The following is a 25,378-nucleotide window of genomic DNA, read 5'->3' as shown; positions in this document are numbered from 1 at the left end:
TTGCAACAAGTGGTTTGATGGACGGAGCGCGTTTGGTTTTCATTAGATTGTCTCGACACTGACCCCCTGCCCCATCATACAGTAATATGAAACCAGCCTTCTGGCAGACGCACTGTGCGGAAGAGAGCCGAGCAGAGCTGATGCAGTCTGCACTGCTTCCACAACCCGGTGCGCAGGCTGGACTGCTGCTGCTGCTGCTGCACACCGCAACAGAAGCTCTCCCGGAGTAGTAACACACTACCGAACCGTGCAATGGCAAATAAATAGCCGAGTGTTCGCGGGCATAGATGGTAAACCGGCGCTGCCTTCGCTGAGGGATTATTTGTGTTTTTCTTTCCACCTGGAGGTGTGATATCGCAGCCATGGTGAGCAGTCAGACTCCCAGAGGTTTACGCAGAGGAGAGCTGGGCTGCGCTCCTCTGCTGGCTGCTGCGCTGCTCAGTCTGCTGCTCGCAGGGATGCAACAAACCACAGCGTTTCCCTCCTGGAGGTTAGAGGTATGCTGTGAGCCCTTTATGACCAGTGAGAGCTGTCAGTGTACTTCTGCTAGTTTGATTCATTGTTGGGTTTTTAATTGTAAAATTATAGATCACGGTAAAAAAAAAAAAAAAGAAACTCCATTCAAAATTCTGCGTTTTAAAATGAGCCTTGGGTTGAGCTAAAGCTGAATGCTACGATTTGAATTAATGTATGTATTATTTTAATATCAAAATGATCTCTACCATTCGGCCTAGAGCAGCACTTATTTAAAAAAGTTACTAACTTGATTAAAGTAATTTAAAGTAAATTGTTATTCTCCACGATTCTCTATCTGAAATATGTCAAAGTCAATATTATAGGATTCAAATAATAAAGAGATAGTTTAACTTGGGTCCTTTGACCTCTGATTTCACCATCATATTTACAGTTTTCTTTCAGTATTATAATGCAGGAGCTTCCAAACTTTTGAATTTGAAGCCACCGGCTATGCGATTTCAATCACGCGTCCTGCTTCTTTAAAAGCGTATCATTAGTTGTGCATTAAAGATATGGCATAAGCATCAGATTGAATTAGTGTCTCTGGTGAAGAAGTTAAAAGAGTATCATGTTTGGATTAGAGCATGGGGATGGATCCCTCATCCCTGTGCAGTAATAACTTGAGTCAATTGGATAAATGTGTTCCTCTATCACTGCCACCCACCCACTGTGCTACAGAGCCGGAGGGATGACTTTATGTCGTTTCCTTCGCCACAAACTCTCATAACGTGTCAATCATGAGTGTGTGGATTACATAAGGGCCTTAGATAAGATTCTTCAGCTATAAAACCTAAGTAAAAGGCACATAGGAGTATATAACGTGAGGTTAAATGAAGTAAAGTAGCATTAATAATGTGCGTTTATGTATTTTATCTATTCACAAACAGGTTAAAAGTATTGTCATAGTTGCAAAGAACTTTAAATAATTCTATATAACACATGATTTAATGCAATGTTGACGACTGACTTTGCGTAATTGCTGGTTTCCAACCTTTTTTGACTTGACTTTACTGACTTATTTTGCTGCTTAACCAATCAGGAAGTCAATGTTGCTGTTCAAACCAACCAATCAAAATGTACTGGACTGAAAATATTGGACCTTTTGATTGGTTTGTTCGAACATTAAAAATGTGAAGCATTTGTGTCAAAAAATTAACATAAATTTGAATTATTTTCACAGATAAAATCAGAACAGAAGAGGCCTACACACACTTTTTTTTTCAAATAGAGGGGCGAAGGTAGTTAGGTAGGTTAGTACGCGCTGTAGTCCTCCAAGCAGGCGGACCGGGTTCAAATCCAAGCTGTGGTTCCCTTTCTGCATGACATACTCTCTCTCTCCTCTCCATCTGGCCCTTTCCACTTTCCTATCTCAAAGTAAAGGCTATCAATTAAGTATCTTATTATGGTTTTAGTTCAGATGTACAACTTTGAGAACTTCAGAGTATATAAAGTCTTTGGTGCTCCCCTAGGGGGGCCCGGACCCCAGGTTGTGAAACAATAGAACAGATATCTGAAATGATCAGCCTTATGCATATCCACAGTGTGAGAATAAAGATGTGCCTGCTTAGTAAAGGTTAACTTGACAGCTTGTGTTTTGCTTTATAGCTACATTAGATCTCTTTTGATGAATCGGGCCTTCAGTCTTCTGAAACTGAGGATAAAAATCATAATCCCTCTTTAAGCAGTCTCTGGCAGTCTCCCATCCAACTCTTCCAGACTCTCCCGAGGATCCTCTGGGATTTTATCCTTGGATGTTTCACTGTCCGTGTCAGCGCTCACCACTGGCTTCAAGGTTTAGTCTAGCCGGCTTGTTTGGGCCCTCATGGTTTATGGTTCGTCTTTAGTCGTGCCAAAGTGAGATTAGATTTGAAGTGATTATAACAACACAAGATACAGAAAGATCTGCACTGGCCTTAGTACATTAAACACCCCATAAATCTCTAAACACAAGACTCAGCTGTGTCAACTGAGGTCATCTGAGGTCTGTTTTATAAAAAAAGTGACCAGTACTAATGTTGAACTTTGTATCAAACATAAGAGAGAGAAAGGTCACCGGGTTCTGCAGCAGTGTGGACAGTCCTTCAGACTGCCGGCCCCTGGTGAGGAAATGAAGGAAGTACTGGATCTATTTGTTTTGACTGGGCGAAGCAGGAACAGGAACCAGAGGATAGGGTGTAGAATACAAAGAGGAGTGAGCTGCTTTGATATTTGCTTCCCTTCTTCGAGAGGTTTTGCCCCTTGAGAAAATGCTGGAGCAAAGGTTGCAATGGTCCCTGCTTTTCCACCAGCTTAACAACAGCCTGATTTTCCACACGAGGTACAATTTAATATTTTTGTGTTTCTGAAAAAGTGAAACAATCAAACATAAAAAGGAAGCCCAAAGATTTGAGAAGAGTCAAAAAGTTGATCTAACATTGAACAGCAGAAATAGACTTTTCTTGCATGCCACAGCTCTTTATAATTTTGCAACCACGTGTAGGAGGAAACCATTGCCTTCAAAACTACTACAATGAATTTCACCCTCGTGTATCTATCATCGTAGGAATTAACTGTTTACACCATCAAAGTAGCAACCGAGTGTGGTGTTGAAAAATGAAGCAAATGCATAAGTGTGAGAAATTGCATTTCCCAGAATGTCCACTAGAGGCTGTCTCCAAAAGCCAAAGAAGCTCCATTAACATGTATGTTAAAATGCCCATGCACCAGAATTAAACATGTTTACAGCCTGGTTCAAAACAACAGCTTTTGTCAGCTCATTTCTTTATTCCTCACTCACCTTTTTTGATTATTTTACGGCTGGGAGTTGTGCATACATTTGCATTATTTAGGACATTTCTGATTTGACTGACAGGCGAGCCCATTTCAGCTGTTTGAGTTAAGGTAGAGACCTGCCTTAACTCCAACTCTTTGCCTGTTACTAGACTGATCAAAAGTTATGTGGAGGTAGCCTTTTCCAATATGGCGACCGCTGTCATTTAAAAACACCTCTTCAGAAACCACAGGGTGACGTCACGGAGACTGTTTACACAGTGTACGGTAGGAACCTTTTTTTTGTTTGGTGACACCTGTGACATTAAGTGGTTATTGCAGGTATGTGATTGGGTCTTCCACAAATCTGTTTAGAGATTTTGCTTCAAAATGCAGAATCTGTAGGTGGAGGACTGGAATTTTTATATGAGAGCTGTTCTGGTTTCAATTTGTAGTATCGTCCAACAGTGATTTAGCGGGCATTGGCTATATTGATGCAGAAAATCAGTTCCTGTGGAGAACCAAAGAGGTTAAATTAATCCACTGTAATGCAATCCTGAAATCAATTGGCAGTAATCTAATAAAGATTAACTTTGTTTACTATCTTATTGCATGCAGGTGCACATAAAAACCCACTCTTAGATGTCCTCTCTCAACACCAACTACACACTCACTTGTCAAGTTATATGTAAATATAAACATTACAGAAAAGGAAGCGTTAGCCAGAAGTCCACATCACTAATTGGTCACTATATCGGACGCACTGTAAAGTTGCACATCACTCCCAGAGGCTATGTCCTTGTCAGACAATACAGAATAATGATTTACCCACAACTCACCAGAGAATGGAGAGACAGCCCGCAGCTTCTGCTCACTCACTCTGGTAGACCGACCATGTCTGGGTGCTGGATATCACTTTAGATTCTTCTCAGTAAATGATGCCGGGTGCTAATAATTCTTTCACTGGTGTGCCAGAGATTCATCAACCATTGTGTTAACTCGTTTGGGGAAAGGAAGTGATTTAAAAATCTATTCTACATATAAGGCCTTGGGATGGTTGAAATAAATTAGTTACAGCAAAGTCTTAAAACCTGTTCTTTATGACCACCCCTAAGATGCCTTAAACAGGAGACTACCAGAGTTGCAGTCTTTGTTTACCTGGCAGTAGAGGTGTTGGGACAGCCTTGCCTTTTTCATGTTTTCAAAGTGTTACATGAAAGGAAAGACACACAGTTGTAAGAACACAGAAACAATTTAACTTAAGAGAGAGCTACATAAATAGCCTAATTTCACAACTTCAAAAAAACGGGCTGGTCATAGTGTAGAGTGAGCATTTCTGTTAGATTGGAATAACTTTCTTTTCCTTTTGACAATCCAACAAGAACTTGGTTTGATGCATACAAAAAGTTGGACCTTCTCACTGCGGCCAGTCGGTCAAAATGGACTGTTAAGTCAGAATTGAAAAAGTGCTGAGAAGTGGATCTATTAGTTAAACAAACCTCTATAAAAAGTTAACTGGTGAAATCACTGTTAAGGAAAATTGCTGCCAAGTCGAACCACAACTTCACCTCACTTATTGAATACTTATGAAAACAGTAAATGCAAAGCACACAAAGACAGCTTTTGAAATCTTATGAAATATAGTAGAAATTATTTTTCATTTAACTCTTGAAATTTAAAAAACGTGCTGAACTTTACACCAACATGCCGATGTGCATTAATGCAACTACACATCCCTCTTGGTAGAATGTAGATGTAGTTATTTGACATTTAATGTGATGCAGACTGCTTAGAAGGGGAAACTGTATTTCAGCAACATTTTCCCGAAAACGTGGATAGAGTAGGAAATCTGGGAGATTGGGGTCCGACTCAAACCCAGGACTAAAGCCTGTATGTTGGGCGTAACCTAACTGCTAGGCCAATTGGCGCCTCACTGCCAACCCTGACAATTTCTCTGTAAAATGTCTCAACCATACTCTAAATAAAGAATTTTTAAAAATGGGTGGAATCCAGGCTTGATTACTTGGGGTTGATGTTGCCTGTCTTTGAAAAGATCACAAACAAGGATTGGTAAGTACTGTTGCTGCTCACCATTTGTTGTTTCTATGCATGAAAACTGAATACTTAGCATTCAGATGCAGTGGCATAGCAAATGGCATAGCTATGTTTTTAATTGTTTTCAGATTAGGACCCATTAACAGCCCAAGGTTCTACAAGGTGTAGATCTAAACTTCATTTTCAGTCTGAGGTGATTAATAAAAGGTTTTTCTTTGTCCAAGGAAGAACCTTACACCACTGTGCTGCTCATCGGGATCCGCAAAGAGGCCAGGACACAAGTTCTTCACCTGTCCAGGAACAAACGCTACACCCTCACCCCGGAGCAGCTCAAATGGGACAAGTTCAAGCTAACATACAAGTAATCATTAAACCTTCCTTTCTCTGAACAATGCAGCAGGGTTTCAGAAAACAGAAAGATACTTTGTAACTTAGGCTGATATTGATGGAGAACACAATCAGAGAAAATTTAAGTTGGAGTTGTTGTTGCCAGCTTACACATTGAAACGGGACTTATTAGTGCAGGTTAGCAATATCTTCTCATATGAAGTCAGTGAAGATGTACATTGAAGGTAGTCAGACCAAGATGTCTGACTGATCGCCTTCAGGAACTTTGCTCACACACAAAAAGCAAATAAGAGTAGATGTTGCACCTTTGCAGCTCCAATGCAACAGCATGGCTTTAACATGGTTGGCTTGTGTTGCACTGATCAAAGAAGCTCGAGGGATTCTCAAGATTTCTGTAGCTTTAAAAAATGTACCCCTCCCCCCCAAGTTGTAAATATGACGATTAGATTGAACTGGAGCTTTTAGGTGACAGTTCGTGGACTGTAGACAAAGAGTAATTATCAATCCAACATTCAGTCATCCAAAAGTAGCATTTATATATTTCCTGTCTTTTGTTTTGACAGTTGATCTAACTAGTTCATCAAAATGTGATTCTTGTTGAAAGTATCCATATCAGTCTAGCCAAGATATAAGAGAACATCAAGTCTCAGTAATGGAGCTGTACTTGGAGTGCTTGTGGGAATCCTGGTCTGTCTGAACAGTAGCCATTGTGTTTTGGCAGATCCCTCTGCTGTAGAGGAATGTGTGTAGAGACCGGTATTAACTACACAATGCTGTTGTTTCTGAGCAGGTTGCTCTCCTACCCTACAAACTTGATAAATGCCAGTGACACGCGCCGAGGCATTGCCAAGGCGTTTGGCATGTGGAGCGACGTCTCGCCGTTCAGCTTCAGAGAGGTGCCAGCTGACCAAGAAGCGGACATTAAGATCGGTGGGTACTCTGCATGTGGCTGCATCAATCCCCAACAGATGTTCCTTGGCTCTGAGCTCCAGACTTCTGCTTTGTCATTGCTGTTTTTCTCTCTGTGCTGTCATCGCAGAAATTTCAGCATCCTCCAAATCTACTAAATCACCGTTCAGCGACTATATTACCAAGCTTATATTCTGCATGATTCATAATTCTGACTAAAAAAAAGTAAATGCTTAACAACTTCCATACATGTCAGCCCATGCTGAAGCAGTCTAAATTATGCTTTATCTGTCCCTTTGGGTGCAAACTCCAGAGTCCTGCATAAATTCTCAGTGACAGTTCGAGGAATGGTTGTCATCCAGCAGAGTGAAAGCCGAAGCTGAAGTTCTGACTTTTGTAATTCATCATTCGTCCTGCTGTTGTCTTCACGGAGCAGAAAGAATGGAGCGAGGGTTTCCCTCCTCGGCTCTAAATGTATCTGTGTTTCTCTCCGTCTGTCTTGGCAGGCTTCTACCCCGTCAACCACACCGACTGTCTGCAGTCCTACTTGCACCATTGTTTCGACGGAATCACGGGAGAGTTGGCTCACGCGTTCTTCCCGCCAACTGGCGAGATCCACTTTGATGACCATGAGTACTGGATTCTGGGAAACATGCGCTTTAGCTGGAAGAAAGGCATGTGTCTTTATCATATTTGTGGAAATTGCTCATATCTAACCCATAAATAATGGATGTAGCAGACTGTAAACTGATCAGCTCTGGGAGTGCACAGCAACTAAAAGTAATCAACTTTGTCTGTTTTTCAGGGGTTTGGTTGACAGATCTTGTTCATGTGGCAACTCATGAAATCGGCCACGTCCTGGGACTCATGCACTCCATGGATCCCAAAGCTATAATGCACCTAAATGCAACTCTGACAGGCCGCAAGCTTATCACACAGGATGAGGTGTGGGGCATGCACCGTCTCTACGGTATGTTAACGATCCTTATTATTCTTTCTTTTCCATCAAAACCAAAATGAACAGTTCTTTAGTGGGTTTTGACAATGAAAAAAAAACACATCTGGGATGTTGTCAGCGATCCAGCACAAAGGAAATCCAGAAGTAGTAAACAAATCAATTGACTTAATTGGTCTTGAAGTCATTTTGCAAGTCATCCAAACAGTGAACAACTGTATGAAGCGTCTTGAATCATTAAAACAAATCCTCAAGAACTAAATCAATGTCATGAAAGTTCCAGTCGTTGGATCAGATGACCTGATGAGGCCTGATAACCCTACCTGGCAGACATGGTGTGTCAACTGGGAAATCTCAAACCTTCCAAAAGTCTAAACAGCACCAGAACTCTTCTGCATTTTTGCACCCAGTTCGACAGTTCTCACAGCGAGTTCCATGGCGTTGGCGTTAAACCTTGATAATGTCAAAGCCAAAGAAGAATGATGTTTTTGCTGCTGTGAGGTGGAAAAGTTACGTTGAAGCCTGTCACCAACTTCCCTATCACCTGCACGTCATAAAGATTATTAAAGACGGCAAGCTACGATTGGTTGTAGACTGTCTCTCAGCCAAGACAGGGCAAGAACTCAAGGGATGAAGTGATGGATTACTCCGACACATTGGCCATCTTGGAAGTCAAACACACAGCGCGGCATGAAACGCTTTGGTCACCTCTTTGATCCCAATCAGCCAGAAATGTAGACCACCAACGCCTCTTTTAAAAGACAGACACTAAAAGCCAACGTGGCACTAATGAATTTGTGTAAACTTCTTATGAGTCATTATTAATGTGTATTATGGTGAGTCATTTTCTATTGGAAATAGAAGCAGATCAGGGATACATTTTTCTTCTTTTTTTTTACCGCTGACTGAAAACTGTTATCTATCGCTCTCCTACTCACCCCATCTCCCCCCTCTCTCCTCCAGGATGTTTGGACCGGTTATTTATCTGTCCGGCCTGGGCTCGGAAAGGCTATTGCGAAAGCAAACGCAAGCTGATGCAGAAGCACTGCCCGTCCAGCTGTGATTTCTGTTACGGTAAGACGCAGCAGCAAAAAGCAGAAGCAGTCCAGGGGGAAAAAAACGAAAATCTTTTCTCTCAATTGAGGAGCTGCTGTGAACCGTTTGCCAATGGAGCAACGGGAGCCAACAGGTCCAGCCATGCAGAGCTGCGATGGAGGTTTTCAAGAATCTGATTTGAAGTGAGATTACACTTGCCACTGGAGGAGTGTGTTTAGTTCTTGAGAATACCAGAACCCTCTGGGAGGCAGTGTGGGTTTCAGCCCAGCACACTGACAGAGCAGATTAGAGAAGGTACCTGTTGAATGTTGTCTCCACTCAAAGCATTGATAACAGGTCAGCGATCTGACAGCCTCTTTAGGTCAATTGTGGGATGCATTGGTGCCAAGTTCTCCTTTTGCACAACAGAAAATGTCTCTTCTTCACCATCAAAGACAATAGATTGTTGTGGCTCTGCAAGATTTTTGTCTGCAACAAGGGACAGTGTGGAGAGAAGCAAGAGGATACGATTCCTGGCTCGCAGTAATCTGTTCCTCATTGTTGATTGGGAGACGTTGTACGGCTGTGGAAAATTCCTGAGTGACTCCAAACCGCTGGAATTTCAGACTGTGGCTTGAGGGTTAGAGACACACAAGGTCAATTTGGATTTTTGCGGCATTAACGAGAGCAACTGTTTTTAAAGCAGACTCTTAAGTTGATCACGTTTGTTTGTCAGAAAACAGATGGGAGATATTATATCGATAAGACGCCCACGAATCTGCTGGGTCATGGGGGTGTGAAAACAGTATTTATTATCTGCTTTGATAAGGTTCTTATCAAAATATGACAGTAAGCTGTGTTTCACCAAGTTTTTTTTAAGGGAAAGCTGTTTCATCTCCAGATTATGAAATGCACAGAGTTTTAGGATAATGTCTCTTTTTGTGTCTCTCAGATATTTTCTGAATGAACAAGATCATTGCTTGATCATTATTAAGGCTCTGATCTCTGTGCTTCTTATTTTGGAACGTGAGCTGAATTTTTTTCTCCTCAATCTTTTTTTCAGAATTCCCTTTCCCCACTGTGGCTCCCACTCCGACACCCCCGCGGACCAAGCACAAGCTTGTCATCGAGGGCAAGAAGCTCACTTTTCGCTGTGGGAAGAAAATAGCATCGAAGAAAGGCAAAGTATAGTGAGTATCTGCCGCCCATAGACTGTAAATAAGAGCATGTTGGCACGTAGTTTTAAAAAAGGTAAGCCAATGCAGAAATGCCTTAAACAGACTCCACAGGTTGCAAAAACAAGTCCAAATGTATGCAGACCTTTTACAATATAACCCTATTTCACAGATGATTGATTACCTCAGTGAACCTTATAGTGTCAGTCTGAAGTTTTAGTTCTTCAATAAAGCTTGATGATAGTTAGGTAAATTGTCATCCCCTTGAAAACAAAATCAACAACAAAGCAGGATATGCTTCAGGAAGTGACAAGTTGCTATCTTCTATCACAGCGACCGGCAGACCAGGATAAAGGCGTATCCAACCTCTAGTAGTCTCAGTTACGTCACCCATTTGTTTATGAAGAGGCAGTTTGAAGCTGAACGATGCTTGTCGCCATATTGGAAAAATCTCCACCTTATTATCGACCAGTATAGTGACAGGTGGAGTTAACTCAGGCCTTAAGCCTTCTGGCAAACAGGTTAGTGTTGTAGTCAAGACCACACTGACCGAGACCAAGACATACCCAAGACCAGATCGCTCCGAGACCAAGACAAGACCGAGACATTTAGGGATCGAGACCGAGTCAATACCAAGACCATATCAATGGAAAATCATCATCTTGTGTGCAGCAGGTGTGTCACTCACCTAGAGGGTAACACCGGGAAGGTTGTGGAGTAACTTGTTGTTTTAGAAAGGGGCATTTTCATTCTAATCACAGAAATGACGTGGAAAAATAGCCAATCAGTGGTGCTCTTGAACGGTCTTGATTTAAAATCCTGAGCCTGCCAAGTCCGACAAGACTGGGTAAAACAACTAACTAACTAAAACAGCTACAACACACAACACACCCATGTGTCAAATAAACTTGGCCAAGCCAAGTTATGCAAATGTATGGCTGACTCTTAGTCTCAATTAGCCCCTGTTCAGTGTGTACAAATAAAGAAATTAGCTATTCAGGCTAAAACTGTTTGCTCAAGTGGACGCTCAAAAGCTGCAGTTTTTCTGAACTTCCGCATTGGCTTCATTTTTTAACACCGGAGGTTGCCGCTTGATCACTTCTTATATCCAGCACATACACATTCCTTCCCAACCTCAGTGAAGCTTTAGTGTCATGTCACTTACCACCATCTAATGTCTAACTTCTGTTTCAGCTGGTACAAGGACGGGGAGCTGCTGGAGTTCTCTCATCCCAACTACATCTCACTGAAGGACGACCACATTACTATAGTGGCCAACGCCATCAACGAAGGCACATACACCTGCGTTGTGAAGAAAAAAGACAAAGTTCTCACAAACTACTCATGGAGGGTACGTGTGCGCTTCTGAAAGGTCATCTCAGCGCTCTCCACACTGAACTGGAGTTCATTCTCATACATGGTCACAAGACGACCTCACTCACTAGGGCACATACTTCTGGGTATTTTTTTTTTAGAACTGTCTTTACAGATATAACTGTCTTAACTTTGACTGTCACTGCGATTTAATATGTATAAATAATAAATGTTCCGTGACAAGTACAATTTCAGTGAATATACTACCTGACTGTGAAAAGCTATCGAGACAGACGGGGCGGTCTGCATTTCATTTGGTGAAGGATCCTTGCAGCCACCCTCATCTGTTTGGGACAATAACATCAACTCTGGAATCATTAAGCCAGGATGTCTCTGTGTACCTCTGGCTGCTAAGGTAGTTAACGGTTTCCAAAGGCAGCCCGAGCTTCTAGGGATGTCCACAGCAAAATGGGACCGACTTAGATAATACTGTGGTTTCATGAAGATAGATATAAATATATAAACACAAAAATCTTCCACTAAAAGGTCCCTGGGAAAAAAAGTGTCATCCACATAATATTAATCATTTCAGGTGCATGAAAAAGTTACAGAAGCTCTTTCTTAGAGGAGTGCAATTTGAATAATTTACGCACTGACCAAAGTAAGCTACTAAAGCCAGAGTAAGCAATGTTGTCTACAGCCTTTGGAACCATTTGGACTTTAAACCACATATGGAACACCTCAGACGTCTAGCTTACTTTACTAGCCTCACACTGAAGCCAGCAGTCTGCCTCCAGAGACCAAGCCGTCAGTTCCACTAGCAGCTCTCCTTCCAAGCTTATTCAACACATCAGGTGCAATAATCTGCAGAAGGGCTCCAGTGGGGGCTGGGGGATAGATAAAACTGATTAATGAACATTTCCATTTAGCGCTGGCTCTAGACGTCTCAAAGCAAGGGGGACTTTTCAGCGCCTGTTCCAGTGAAAGCAGCAAGTGGTCTTGCAAGGAAATTAAACTGTACTGTTTATTTTTCTTGGGCTCAAAATCAAAGAATTTATTGGTTTAATTCTGAAGTCGTAGAGCCATTTAAAAACAAAGGCCGAGAGACGTCTGGGCCTCTTTTCCCCAAAAAGAACAAAGTACTGAGACAAAGTGTGCAGCTCAAAGAATGACATCACTTTTGGACAGCGACTACCAAGTTGGGTTCAAGGCTGGATCTTTTTTTAAGCTCGACTTCCTTTAGCTTTTTTTCTCTTTCTGGCAGCATGCGGTCGTGTTTGCATAGTTTGGACAGAGTTTATAAATACAGAGAAAACAGCAGACAAAACAAAGTTTCAAACTTTATTTCTAGCAAAAACAGTTTCCTCCTTTCATGAAGTGACCTGACAGCCCAAAGTAACTTTCTGACATAATGCTGGAAGGAGCACACAGCCAGTGCTGCATCATTATACAGTAGCTCAGGCAGCCAGGAAATACCAACCATTTAGAAAATCTGGTCCTCTCATGAAGTGTACACGGTGAAATTATAAAGAAAAAACAGAGCTCAACCTCCAACAGATTTATGGTTCTGTGCATCTCCTCTTCGTTAGCTAACATTTAAAATCTTGAATGCTTGAAGAAAACATATAAGAGAAGAAGTAGTGAGGTTTACGGGAAAAGTCTCAAAATGTTTGTTGTCACCAGTCTTGCTGCGAAACAGTCCTGTTTGGTGTTAAGTTTTTTAGAGAATGATCTGGTTTAATGTCGCAAACCAGAGACAGTCCAGTTCCAAAAGTAGTCCTAGAACTTTTTGCTCCTCTCCTCAGTTGGACAGCGAAGCGTCCTGCTGTGTTTGGACTCAGAATTTAAGGCTGAATCCTGGACCGACTGCAGACGCTCCCTGGTTGCTGGTTGTCAGATGAAAGCCTGTGTCCTTGAGGTCATCATCGCCCTGCAGAGAATATCGGAACAAAAATAACTCATTGGTACTGACTGCATTTGTTAACATCAGAGATTTACATTTCTCGCATATTTATTATAGAACTGATCGATACTACACTGGTTTCTTTGGGAAAACTCTTATACTGACAGGGCTTTGGTGAGACATTATCATCCTGATCCACACAACTATGCATGGATTTTATTAACAATATTATTTTAGTTACTATTGATTTCCTGGTTTCTGTGGAAATATTATGTTCCAAGGTTTGTTTAACAAGCTTCCCCCCCTTTGAGAAGAATAAAAATGAGATAAACAACCAAACTGACTGTCTTTAAATGGTGTAATTTATCGGTAAGAAACCTAAATAAACACTAGCTTAACTCAAAAATATCAGTATCAGGTTTAAGCTTCTGGGTGGGTAGGCCCACTGGTGAAAACATTAGGGGTTTGAAGGTGCTCATCATGGAAAACACAAGGAGGAAATAACCGGACACAAAGCAGAAGCCCGTACCTCTGTAATCTATTTAACACAGACAGCGTTCAGAAAGCCTGGTAGCCGTATGTCATGGAGAAAGTGGAGCCTAATGTCCTTACCAGCTGACTGTAGCCCAGGCCTCCCTCGGGTGGACGAGGACTGGTGCCTCTCTTCACCCTCTGCTGCTCGCTCTTGGCTGGCCAGGTGGGGAACATGGACGGTTCGATGGGCAGTGGCGTCTCGCGGAGGTACTCGTGCTTGAGCGCCTCGTCTGATAAAATCCTCTTACTGGGACAGTAGGTGAGGAATCTGGAAGAAGTTAATGAACCGGTTCATATGGAGACGCTTAAGCAACTGAATGATATTGCAATGAAGAAGAACAAGTAGTCAGGCGTCTCAGATTATTGTGCGGACTCATTTGTATAGTCTGTGTAGATTTTAATAAAATTATTTCTAATCCTTTTTGGTAAACATGAATTCTGGTTCTCATCTAGACAAACGATTTGAGCCAGGATGCAGCTGCTACATGAGGGGCTGGTTGATTTGTCTGAACATTATCTGACAGGATCAACACAGCGTAATGGGAAGCTGCTAAATCGTGATAATTGGTTTTCTTGGTTTCTTGTCTGATTACAATCCTTAACATGTGAGCAGGGGTGGTGGGTTGAACAATTAAGACCACCCTGAAACTGGCCTGTTTATGTGTGGAAGGGTAGATGACTGAGATTTGATGACACATAGGGGATTGAAAGGATTAATCATACAGTTGTGCTGTGTCATTAGCCCTGTCAAACAAAGAGAATCCACAACGGCAACACAAATAAGGCCTGTTGTTTTGCTTTGTTAGTAACCAGACAACGCTGGCATATTGCTACCGCAGGATGTGATTTTTCTCAGCATGCTGGCATTTTGGAAGCTAAAGAGCAGGGATTGCCTCACTTGAACATCTGTATGCACCCATATCGCAGGAAAAACAGACACTAAGAATTACGAAAAAGTCATAAAAAACAGACATTGGTATCAGAATTGCCAATCAACTAAATTGTCATTTTTAACATCAGGGTGTCGGTATCTACCCCGTTTTCATAATTGGTGCATCTCTGCTCAGGAGGCATGTGGGGCGCAGCTTCTCAAACAAGAGTGTCGGCATCTGTTAGGCAGCGACATTGCCATCCAAACACCCTCATTCTTTCTCAGGACCCAAGAGCTGTGCTGGTTTTCATTTGAGCTTAAAGGGCTTATTTTTTTTATATCTAGGACACGAGCTGATCACAGTAAGTTAACTTTATAGGATAGAAAAGAAGCAGAAACCTGAATCTTGAGGCCCTGGATAGAAACACAAGTCTCTTATCTGGCTCACCTTATAATTGCACTTCAAAAGCAAGTTCTGAGAAATATATCAAAGGCCCCAATCATCACAGGGGGATGTGATATTCCAAACATCTGTGTGATATCTACATGTGAACTCTTCGTCTATATCCCTACTACCCTGCTCTGTCTGAGGTTTTTCTAAAAAAGCACTCCTGTGTCGGCCTCCTGCGGTCTTTATCTGTAGTTGGGTAAACGCATCGAGAGTCTCCTGACAGCTGGAAGGTTTCAGCCGTGCTGGACAGACGCCAGCCTTCCACTCGACTGTGATTCCTCCTGCTGCACAGTGGACATGAGGTTACCATCCTCTGCAGCTGCGAGGCGACAGAGCGGTATGGTTTTGTCGTTTACAGGTGTAGGAAAAACATCTCTGTGGGTGGGTAAGGACCTGAGAGCACAGCTGAAAAACTCTGCGTCTGCTCTTTGCGGCTTCTAAACAATGCTGATCTCTGGAATGTGTGTGAAAGAGTAATGAACCCATTACTTGCTGCGTGAAAATGATTTTCCGTATTAAATGTGCGTTATTTGTAAAACATTTTCCTGTAGTATGGAGGATCACCATGGTGAGCGCGTGTGAGAGGGAACAAGGAGATGGAACAGGACTGCTGCTGAGGCATGTTGATGAATTACAAGCCCGCTGCCGTTGTCATGTTTTAAGTCCGCTTGCCAGAAATGCACTGCCTCAGCTGGAAAGAGTTGCGGACTCTGACAGGAAAGCAATATGTTCATCCAAGTAAGGCAATTTCCACTGTCATGCTGATTGTTACTGATATCAGTGGTTGATGTTTGACATTCATTGATATCATTTCCATCAATAAAAAGATGGATTATTATGACGCCTATGTGGGTTATTTCGAGGAACAAATTAGTATTCTAGACCTTTGAACAAACTACGCCAACTTAGCGCTGTCATCAATAAGACACACACATGTTTAAGCTAGGAGTAAACAACTGCGGTGTGACTGTTCCTAAAACTGGTTTGCGGTATTAATTGCATCTTTTCTCAATAATCTTTAATTTAGCTGCCTACGCAACAATTATATTTGTAGCTTTGAGCTCATGTGAGGAACTTTTGGCTCATGTTGTTTTTGGCGACCTGTGAACTACGCTGTTTATCTTTTATTTGCCAGTTTTGTTCAACAAATCTAATCCAGATTTTCTTTTAACAGTCAACCATATGATTCTTTGCTATAAACAATTTGTGGAGTGTGTAGTTTTAGGCACAAATATTAACGAATAGAAATATTCAATCCTGTGGTTGCTGATGGTCTCATTTGCTTCTGTAGGTCATAAAAGACAACTGTCTTAATTTAAGTCTCTTTCATAACCAGCTCATAACTCCACAGAGTGATTAATGTTAAAGAAGTTGTCTAATTATGCCAAGTGAGTAAATCAGAACTGACATCTGCCAAAGTGAGTTGGAAGATATTGGCATATCAGATATCAGAAAATCTCAATCTCAGGATTCACATGTTGCAATATGACGGTCAGAATGTTTGTAGTGCAGTAAAGCTGCAGTGCAACATCTGTGAGGTGTTATGTTGTATTGTGTGTGTTGAATAAGAAATCCTTAATGGACCCTACTTGTTCATGAGGTCAAAGCCTTGGTCTGAGAGGAGTGCTCCAAAGCGCTTTCGCAGGTTGTTGTAGGGATACTCTGTGAAAGTCATCTTCTTCACAGCGGGCAACTCGTTGTAGCCGGGCCAGATCTTCTCACTGGGTGACCCCAGATCCTACAGACAACACACACACACACACACACACACTAGTTAGCAGACAGCATACTGTTAGCGCACAGGAGATGGATGTGAGATATAATCATATTCATCAACCACAGACATGGAGCAGTCCTAAGTGCATTTCAATACTGTAATTCATCAGTGGTCAAGACTGTAGGATGTCTTGGGAGGCCTAAATGACATCAGCTGTCATGTATAATGCACATCATCTACTTAAAAATCATTCAGCCATCTAATAGGGTTTTTCCACAGGCCCGGGTCAGTCCACTTTAGCTGCACTGTGATGACATTCAGAGGGTAACCGCATCGAGCAGCAAAAACAGCCAGCCCTCGATGGTTTACTCGCCACAGCTGAGTCCTCCTCAGCGGCTGAACTAATGTGTGTCTGTGCTGCAGACCAGACAGAAAGCTCGGGTTTTAAAAGGTCTGTGTTCAGCTCTCATTACTTTTATAGTTTCTACCCAAACTACTGTGGTTCAGAGTTTATTTGACTACTGTGTGCCTGTCTGATTTCACCTTTACTAAACTGTGTAAGCATCTCATAAAAAGCACACATGGACATATTCTGTGCTATTTTGTCAGAAGATAAGTTAGAAATGTTGTACTGGCCCCAGTTGGGATTCCAGTATTGGTTTTATTTTGCAAGGTGAGAGGCTCTTAAAGTGATTTGTGATGAAAACACCTTCAACAAGTCATCAAGGTCAACAACAGGAATTGCTGCTCTGTCAAATGGAAAAACACCCAAACCTGCCAGCATGGCATGCTTCGGCACAACTATGGAAAAACCTTATATGCTTAATTTCTCAGTTTCATAACTCCATCAGCGGAGTTAATGGCTTCCAATAGCTCCTCCCTGTGGTGCACATCAGAACTCCACACTGACCTACTCTGACAGACGACACTTTCCAACACATTTAGAGGCTGTTAACAGAAGAGCTTTACACTGTATATTCTGGATTTTTTCCATTTTATAAGAGCATCATTAAGGCATTTACCTTGAAAATCTTGTTGATTTGGTCAATTTCTGATTTTCCAGGGAAAAGTGGTTTCTGGGTGAGGAGCTCCCCAAATATGCAGCCCACTGACCACATGTCCACAGCTGTGGAGTACTCCTGCGCAGAAAAGAACAAACACAGTAACAGTGTGCAGAAACAGAGTAGACAGTCTGCCTGGCACGCTGCATCGTCAGAGTTTTGTGTGAGAGTGGATGTGTGCTGATGGTTGGTTGGACCTCTGCTGTCTGACCGGTTTAATGCAAAACTCAAAATAGTGTTTAGATGTTAAGTTTTCTTGTAAACCAAATCCTTCACAGATGTTTCTTTTTGGGGGGAGGAGGCATAAAGGAAGATGGGTAAAAAGTATTGATTAAGATGATATAATCACCTCCAAAATAATCTTAATATCTATGGTCTCAGCTGCTTTGTCATCTGGTACTTTGTAAAGTGCAGAAACAATGTGAATTCAAATTCTCACCTTGGCTCCAAGCAGCAGCTCGGGTGATCGGTACCACAGGGTCACCACCACGGGGGTGTAGGGCTTCAGGGGGGAACCGTACTCCCGGGCCAAACCAAAGTCACCAATCTACAGTTTAAGACATTTCACTCACATTAAAAATATATAATGTAGGCATGAGAACATCTTTTTAACTACTTTAACACATTTTCTTGCCATTCTCTGGTCTTAGAAAACCTCCATATACTCTGTTCAGGCTGCATAGAATTTAAAAAGGTGCAGAGTGATTCACATTTTCTGTTGTCAGGTTGTGTAAAACTCACACTGAGAATTGTCAGTGAAAGTCTGGTTTATTTACACGAGGACTCAGTAATGCCAGAAGTCATGCTCTGATTGACTCTAAGTAATCATGTGTTGTTTCTTCAATCCTTCTTTGTAGCTGCTAGCCAGGGAGAAAGTTGTGCAGACCTTTATCGGTTAGACAGTGTGAGGGGGGTTTTCAGAGAAGAAAATAGATTGGAAATTGGTACCATTTTGAGTAGTCAAATCAAAATTCCTCTAGATTTAAACCTTGATTTGCTGTGGACTCCCTGAGCTGTATTCACAGGGCACAGTGAGAACCTCAGACAGTCTGAGCTTACCTTGAGGATCCCCTTGTGGCTCAGCAGCAGATTGGACGTCTTCAGATCACGGTGGAGAATCCAGTTGTCGTGGAGATGTCGGACGCCTCGAAGAAGCTGAATCATCAAAGTCTTGACTTCCCCTGAAGAGAAAAACATCCTGCTTTAACACAGCTGCAGACAATGAATACTAACCAATAGAGATCTATCAAATTCTAAACAACATCTATCACTATGAACTTTTCACTCACACAAAATTTGACTCAACAGTGTCTCTCATTACCTGGCAGGAAAGGCTGCTTCATGGTTTCCATCAGACTCTTCAGGTCATGTTCTACATAGTTCATCACAATGTAGATCTTGTCCATGTTACTTCCGACAACTATTTCCTAACACAGAGAAAATGTACAGGTTAGATTTAGCCGGAATATGTTAGGGAGTGAACTCATCCAATCAGAGTTGATCAGAAAGTAATTTAAAAATTCTCTCACCCTGACTGTGACGATGTTCGGGTGCTGAGCTTTTAGGATTGTATTGATTTCTCTTAGAGAGGTGATGGGGAAGCCCTCCTTCTCCTTCTCCATCTTTAACCTCTTCAGGGCCACAATTTCATCTGCAAACAAGAGACCACAGTCACGATTTCATTCATAATTTATCTGAACAATCAAAAACATCAAGCAGACAACAAACAGACAAACGTGTTTTCTTGCGCTACCTGTCTTTTTGTCCTTGGCTCTGTAGACCACACCGTAAGTTCCCTCCTCGATTCGGTTCAAACACTGGAATTCCTCAACACTGCGACAACCCTGAGAAAAAATACACAAGACTTAAAACCCCAATGTTATGCTAAATTGTAACATGTCCATGCTATGTCTGTACTGACCTGTAGAGCAGGCAGGTATTTGGGCAGCTCCTTCTTCAGCTCCACAGGTGAAATGGGGGGCGAGTCAGGGATGTAGTTCTCTTCAGGGGTCGGGGAGCGAGAATGAGTCTGAGACTGTGGTGTGGGGTCATTCTCTCCTGCTTCCTCCTCCTCCTCCTCTTCCTCCTCCCCCATGTCTTCACCGCTCTCCTCAGAGTCATGATCAAACCGAGACTCTGGCACTGAGGGGTGAACGGAGAGATAACTTTAGTCCAGGGGAGGGAATTTGAGCTGCTACGTTTTAGATATAAAGGACCAGAAAGCCAAAAAACACTAGAGGTTCTAATAAAACAAACATGTTTTTGTTTCTGGCCTTCATCGTGGTCACTGTTACTTTTAAGATACCAATATTTTGTTGAATTATTTTACTTGGTTAAACAATTCCGATTCATCTTGCATACTGTCAGTCATAGATTGTCATTGCTAAAGTTTTTTTTGTGGATCTGAAAAACAAGCATTTTGTGTTTGCAGTCACTCTAATTTGATCTTTTCTTTAACTGAACATTGTGAGTCCTCCAAAAATGTAGTCTCGTGTCAGTCCTTGTAAAACTACAATTTCTCAGAAACAGAACTATCTTATCATTTGCATTTGGATCGCTGGTGTTCCCTTAAGGAAGGACAAAGCTTTTACTGACCGGAATGTTTATATATGACTCATGAACTTTTTCTAGTGGGCCATGCAACTTTCTTCCTCTACTTCTGCAGTCTAATACCTCCAGATTTAAAAACAATCAACATAGAATTGATTCAAACTTCGGATGCAAGTTCAATATCACAGACATCACACGAGGCATGTGTACACACCTGCAGGGATGTGATTTCCATTTTCCCTCTCCTCTTCAAAGTCTTCCTCTGACTGCTCGTCTTCACTCACGTCCTCTGAAATGAAGGAAGCCGCTGTGTTAGACCTGTGCCGATGTCTAAATGGACTGGAGACGGTGAAAATAACTCAACTAGTAAAGTAGTCTTCAACAGTTTTACCTGCACTCTGCTCAGACCTCCCAGAGCCGGATACAGACTCCTCCTCCCCTTCCTCCTCTTCCCCCTCACTCTGGCTGCTGGACTCCTCTTCATCATCATCATCCTCTTCCTCGTCAGATCCAGATCCAGATGCTAGAGAAGGTGAAGAAGATTTAAAAGCATTGACATAAGTCCTTTGGTTCTGTTGGTTGTGTTTGAGTGCTGGTACATTCCTGTGGTGTTTATGAATAACATTTTGCCTTTTATTGCAAAATACTGACCTATGAAAACAAACAAGAATTATCTGAAGCAGCAATGTCCTCACAGTGGGGTCAGGCCTCACAAGTGTTTAGATATTTAATATCATGGAGTAAAAAACATGTATTGTATAATGACCATGTCTGCTGGTTGATAAAAGTGTATTTTATAAGACCAATTACCGACGGAGGACTCTGCAGAGCTGGTCTTTCTCTCACTGTCACTGATGTCCTGCAGGTCTGTGAGCAGATCTTTGCCCTCTGGCTTCTCCTCCTTTGATGCTGCAGATAAATCAGTGTAAATTAATCCTGATATTTGGCAGTCATTGCACAGGATATAACCAGGTATAACAAAAATAAAACAATGATATGATATCTTTAATCAAAGAGAGAAATAAAGGAAAACCCACGCGCACTTTTCCGTGGTTCACTCTGTTCACCTCGGTCCCGGGGAACAGAAGGGGGACTCCGGCTGCGGTGACTTAGTTTTGACTTATCGTCATACTCTTCGGGTAACATCCGATGATGAGAAGGCACTAAAGAGAGAGTGAGAGAGTGTGTAAGTGTGTTAAACAAATTTCTAGAGATTTACAATAAATGTTCACAGATAGATTTAAAAAAAAAAACAGAATTCCTCGATGCTACAAATCTGGTTTATCGTTTGAAGAATATGACTGACTTCTTAAGAGAAAGAATCATTATCAGACTTACAAAATGCTACTGGTATCACCGAATATCATGATGTGAAAATATCATATGCATTTGTTTATCTATGATATCAAATTCCTCCCTTATGGCGGTTTTGAAGAAATAAAATGTACATTAGTATGAATAATGAATAATATAATGTGCAGTCATTACAAAGTATTTAACACAAAAACATGTGGTTTGTTTCTATTGGAGCTCCTTGTTACTGATAGTGAAGATAATTGAGTAATAATTCTGTGACAGTGTGATACTTTTGAGCTGGTTACACGACACTTAACCCATCTGTTGCAGCACTCAGCTCGTGTCTGTCAGTAGCTGGAACCAATAAGTGTTTGGCTTAGCTTAGCATAAAGACAACAGCTAGCCTAGCTGCATTCACCGACCTTCTCGTCGGCCACCTCGCTCTTTGCGTCGCTCCTCGGCTCTCCTCTCCCGATCCTTCAGTTCTCGTTGCTCTTTCTGCTGTTCACGGAGCTTACGGTCCCGTTCGCGCTGGCGCTCGAGCTGTTCCAGCCGGTCCCTGTGGTCCAAAAAAAACCCAGGAGAGTCCAATCGAGGTCTGTCCAGACAACCAAAAGGTCAATCTTTTCATTGTTTGGGTTGTTAAAGCTTATGTAAAACACAGTTAGTTGATAGTTACAGGGCTGATCTGTTGTCTTTATAAATGTACGACTTGATTCACATTTCTTTTTACACCTGGCTCATAAGTTGATTGCTTGGTTCATACACTTGAGTCTGCATTGTTTTTATTTGTGCATTAGAGGAAATACACTGCAGTACTTTCAATCTCCACTAACAACGTGTCACAGTTTGTTTGTGTGTATACACTGAATGACTGTTAAATGATTCAACTCAAGTGGTGACCAAACAACAAATACTTCTGTGCCTGAACTGATTTAAGCTCTTTTAACATTTAGTGGATTTCCAGGATCAGCGCTCACCTCTCTCTGCGTGAATGAGCTCTGGCCTGTTCCCTCCGTTTTTGCCTCTCCCAGTCTCGCCGGGCTTTGTCTTCTTCCCATTGACGCTTCCTGCGTTCGCTCTCTCGCTCTTTTTCTTTGTCTTTGGGTCGTACATGTTTCCCTGCTATAAAAAAAAAAAAAATGTAAGTGGAAGCAGATTTGAGAAAACACATTCATTTCACAGTTGTGGTCAACTGTGAAACACATGTCTCTGTTTGTTTAAATAAGCCGCACTCCAGCACCTCCTTCAGCAGATTGACTGCGATGACGTCTTTTATCTTTTCTTTTCTCCTCCTTTCTGTGGTGAGATTTGTCTTTTCTTGCTATTTGTTGTGGGGGCTTGATTGCAAGTGAATCATCTTCGTCTCCCCTAAATAAAAACAAAGAAAACATTGTTAAGACTCCATGGGTCGACATTATCACTGGATTTTCTTTCCAACAATTTCACATACCTGTCTTCTGTTGAGTCTTCCCGTGTGTACGGGGAATTACGAATTGTTATTTCCATTTTTTGATCCCGTAGTTCTCCTTCCTCCGGAGTGTCTCGTTTGGCTTCCCGATCATCCGCCTGTGGAACAGGGCCCTGGGTGAACTGTGAAAGACAAGAGGGAAGAATATGTTGTAACAGTTTGAAAAAACAAGTATAAAATGTCCTATGATATGTAAAAAGAAAGTAGGTAAGTGTAATACATTTACCTATAAGGTAAAGACAATTCTTGACAGAAACAAATAATGAAATACTTTTCCTGTCCAAACTGTTTTATTACTGTAAGCTTTGGACACTTAACCGTTCTGTTAGAGCTCAAAATAAAGAGGAAAAAAATAAGTTACTGTCTGGTTTTGTCACAAAAGGCCTTCTCAGTAATTATTTGATTTCCCCTGATAAGTGTTTATATAAATAGTCTACAACATAAAAATGAAAGAGCTATTATACGTTATTATCGCTATTATAATTGTGACTGTACTGAAATGTATGTGCCACATGGTTTACGAGGGTCTAATATTAGGTTTGAAATACGTTACATTTTTCTGGCGCTTGGGGTCTGTCCTCTCTTCTAATTCTCTTCGGCGTTTCTTCTCTTGTAGGATTTCGTCAAGTGTTTTTACTTTCCAGGTGTCCTTTTCGTCCCCCATCAGCATCCACTCTCCACCGCCTGCTCAACAAACGACACAAGAAAGTCTTAATGAGATGTCTGATTAGTTTCCAAGTAATAAAAGTTGAATGGATGTAGTTAAAACTGATCTGTTACTATTTTTATTTTTATTATTAACAATGTTTCTCATCAGTTTAAGTCGGACAATCAGACAACAGGTGTATTTTATAAAAGAAAAATAAGAAACGCACAAATAATTCAAAATTTGAGATTTTAAGGATTTTTTGTAAAACAGCAATTTGTAAAAATAAATAAATAAAATCTTGACCAGAGTAACTTTACATGACATCCACTCTCTGTTTGTCATGACGTCACGTCACTTTTATTTTGAAAAACTTCTACTGCACATGTTGTTACCGCCGATGTTTGACGACAAAGGTTCAACTAATACGAATAGGATACACGAGAATAACTCTGATCAATGTCTTAAGTTTGATTAAAGTTGATCCATACCCAGGAAACATTCATGTTTAATTAACATAAAGCGTTACAATGCATCACAACACTCTGCTAGCGTTAGCTAAAGGCCAGCTAGGCGGTGTAAACGTCTCATTAAAGTGTCATTTGTCTCTGAATAAACTGTGGAGACGTATAGTAGCAGCACAGTCCAGCGCTGTACACAAATGTGTAAGTTAAAGAGTTCTCACTTTGACCCTCGTTGTTGTAGGACAAGTGGTGATGCTAATAGCTAGCTAGAAACAGTTAGCTATCTAAAATTAGCATAGGTGACGCTAAACAACTTCAGGAGCTAATTACATGACTTCAAATAAAACAGGAAGAACACTACGAAGAGCGATACACCAACGAAACCGTGAGTGTATCTGCAGCTTCAGTTAAAAGCGTAATTACAGTGAATAATGAGTTTAAGCAGCGGGCATGTGAAACGGCTAAACAAACCTGAAATACGCGCAGCGGTATTCTGGTTCACACCGGAAGTCTCAGAAGTGTTTGTAACATCTGAAAAAGCTCCGGTGTGAAACAAATACTTCCTCAGATATAATAATGTGATAATGCAAGTTAATAGAATATGATAATGTGTATAAATATATACAATTCTACGTTACTAATCTTTCTATACAGACAATAAGACAGACCCATAGTGTAATGAATTCAGGCTCATCAACCATCTGGACCAACTATCATAGGCTATAGTTTAAATAAATAATTACAAATCTTTTTATTAGCCTAAATGTTGTTTTTTTTTCACTTTTTTTTATCAGATTTATCCTGCTGCTGTACAGGACTGCTGTCTAAAAAGTTTTGTTGTATTTTAGCATACAATGACTATAAAGTTCCTATCCTACTTGTTTCTTCTGGTAATCAGAGGGCCCTTAACCCTCTCCAACTATTTCCCCTGGTGTGGTGTTGAAGGGAAAACTGTCACCATCATTGTGATGTCCAGTGAATGCTACAACACAGTCGAACCAAAGTCTACACAGGGGCTGTATCCGAATTGCCAAGTACCTACTCAATCTGTCAGTTTTTTGTTTAGCTTTATTCAAGAAGAGTAATGCGCATATACAGTCAGGTAAAAAAAACAAAACAATATGACAATGTAAATCAAGTAAAAGACAGATTAAATAACTAAATAACATACAGTACCCTACATAAAGAAAAGTAGAAATGAAAGACAGTAATATACAGAATACAAAGTAAAATAAACCAATAAAGACGCATTTAAATAGTGAAATCATTATTTAAATAGAGGGAGAAAGGTTTTATAATAATGCAGACATTTGTTATATTTTCTGTTGTTAATTAAAAGTAGTGATTTCAGTCGAGACT

General features: G+C 41.2%; 2 protein-coding genes across 9 annotated transcripts; one reads left to right on the top strand and one right to left on the bottom strand.

Moving 5' to 3' along the window:
• The first annotated feature begins 110 nt into the window (after nucleotides 1–110).
• On the top strand, nucleotides 111–13,297 carry mmp23ba (matrix metallopeptidase 23ba). The gene is made up of 8 exons (XM_020635319.3): nucleotides 111–497; nucleotides 5,544–5,680; nucleotides 6,458–6,597; nucleotides 7,083–7,250; nucleotides 7,382–7,546; nucleotides 8,495–8,605; nucleotides 9,630–9,756; nucleotides 10,936–13,297. The coding sequence occupies exons 1-8, from the start codon at nucleotides 363–365 to the stop codon at nucleotides 11,108–11,110; spliced, it is 1,158 nt and encodes a 385-aa protein (XP_020490975.1). The 5' UTR covers nucleotides 111–362; the 3' UTR covers nucleotides 11,111–13,297.
• Nucleotides 12,383–24,538, bottom strand: cdk11b (cyclin dependent kinase 11B). Of its 8 annotated transcripts, none has more exons than XM_020635310.3 (20): nucleotides 24,491–24,538; nucleotides 23,463–23,593; nucleotides 22,892–23,031; nucleotides 22,682–22,809; nucleotides 22,419–22,563; nucleotides 21,861–22,036; nucleotides 21,180–21,305; nucleotides 20,953–21,051; nucleotides 20,534–20,665; nucleotides 20,357–20,431; nucleotides 19,514–19,734; nucleotides 19,346–19,436; nucleotides 19,122–19,243; nucleotides 18,914–19,019; nucleotides 18,652–18,773; nucleotides 18,032–18,139; nucleotides 17,554–17,670; nucleotides 16,404–16,552; nucleotides 13,571–13,760; nucleotides 12,383–12,985 (listed from the first exon to the last, which is right to left on the bottom strand). In XM_020635310.3, the coding sequence occupies exons 2-20, from the start codon at nucleotides 23,577–23,579 to the stop codon at nucleotides 12,893–12,895; spliced, it is 2,457 nt and encodes an 818-aa protein (XP_020490966.1). In that variant the 5' UTR covers nucleotides 23,580–23,593; nucleotides 24,491–24,538; the 3' UTR covers nucleotides 12,383–12,892. The 8 variants fall into 8 exon arrangements, with proteins under 8 accessions (XP_020490966.1, XP_020490968.1, XP_020490969.1 ...); XM_020635312.3 differs by having other exon boundaries at nucleotides 21,186–21,305; XM_020635313.3 differs by having other exon boundaries at nucleotides 21,861–21,997.
• Between the last annotated feature and the right edge of the window lie 840 nt (nucleotides 24,539–25,378).

The sequence above is a fragment of the Labrus bergylta genome, chromosome 12, assembly GCF_963930695.1.
Source record: "Labrus bergylta chromosome 12, fLabBer1.1, whole genome shotgun sequence".
In the NCBI taxonomy this organism is placed as follows: domain Eukaryota; kingdom Metazoa; phylum Chordata; class Actinopteri; order Labriformes; family Labridae; genus Labrus; species Labrus bergylta.
The sequence above is the reverse complement of the archived record's forward strand: the minus strand, read 5'-3'. Positions and strand labels throughout refer to the sequence as shown.

Excerpts from the sequence above, each read along its gene's own strand:
- mmp23ba (XM_020635319.3), top strand. The coding sequence starts at position 363 with ATGGTGAGCAGTCAGACTCCCAGAGGTTTACGCAGAGGAGAGCTGGGC. Across the intron at positions 5,681-6,457 it reads AAGTTCAAGCTAACATACAA|GTTGCTCTCCTACCCTACAA; the intron begins GTAATCATTAAA and ends GTTTCTGAGCAG. Across the intron at positions 7,547-8,494 it reads GGGCATGCACCGTCTCTACG|GATGTTTGGACCGGTTATTT; the intron begins GTATGTTAACGA and ends TCTCTCCTCCAG.
- cdk11b (XM_020635310.3), bottom strand. The coding sequence starts at position 23,579 with ATGCTGATGGGGGACGAAAAGGACACCTGGAAAGTAAAAACACTTGAC. Across the intron at positions 19,437-19,513 it reads AATACCTGCCTGCTCTACAG|GGTTGTCGCAGTGTTGAGGA; the intron begins GTCAGTACAGAC and ends ATTTTTTCTCAG. Across the intron at positions 19,244-19,345 it reads AGCCAAGGACAAAAAGACAG|ATGAAATTGTGGCCCTGAAG; the intron begins GTAGCGCAAGAA and ends TCTTGTTTGCAG.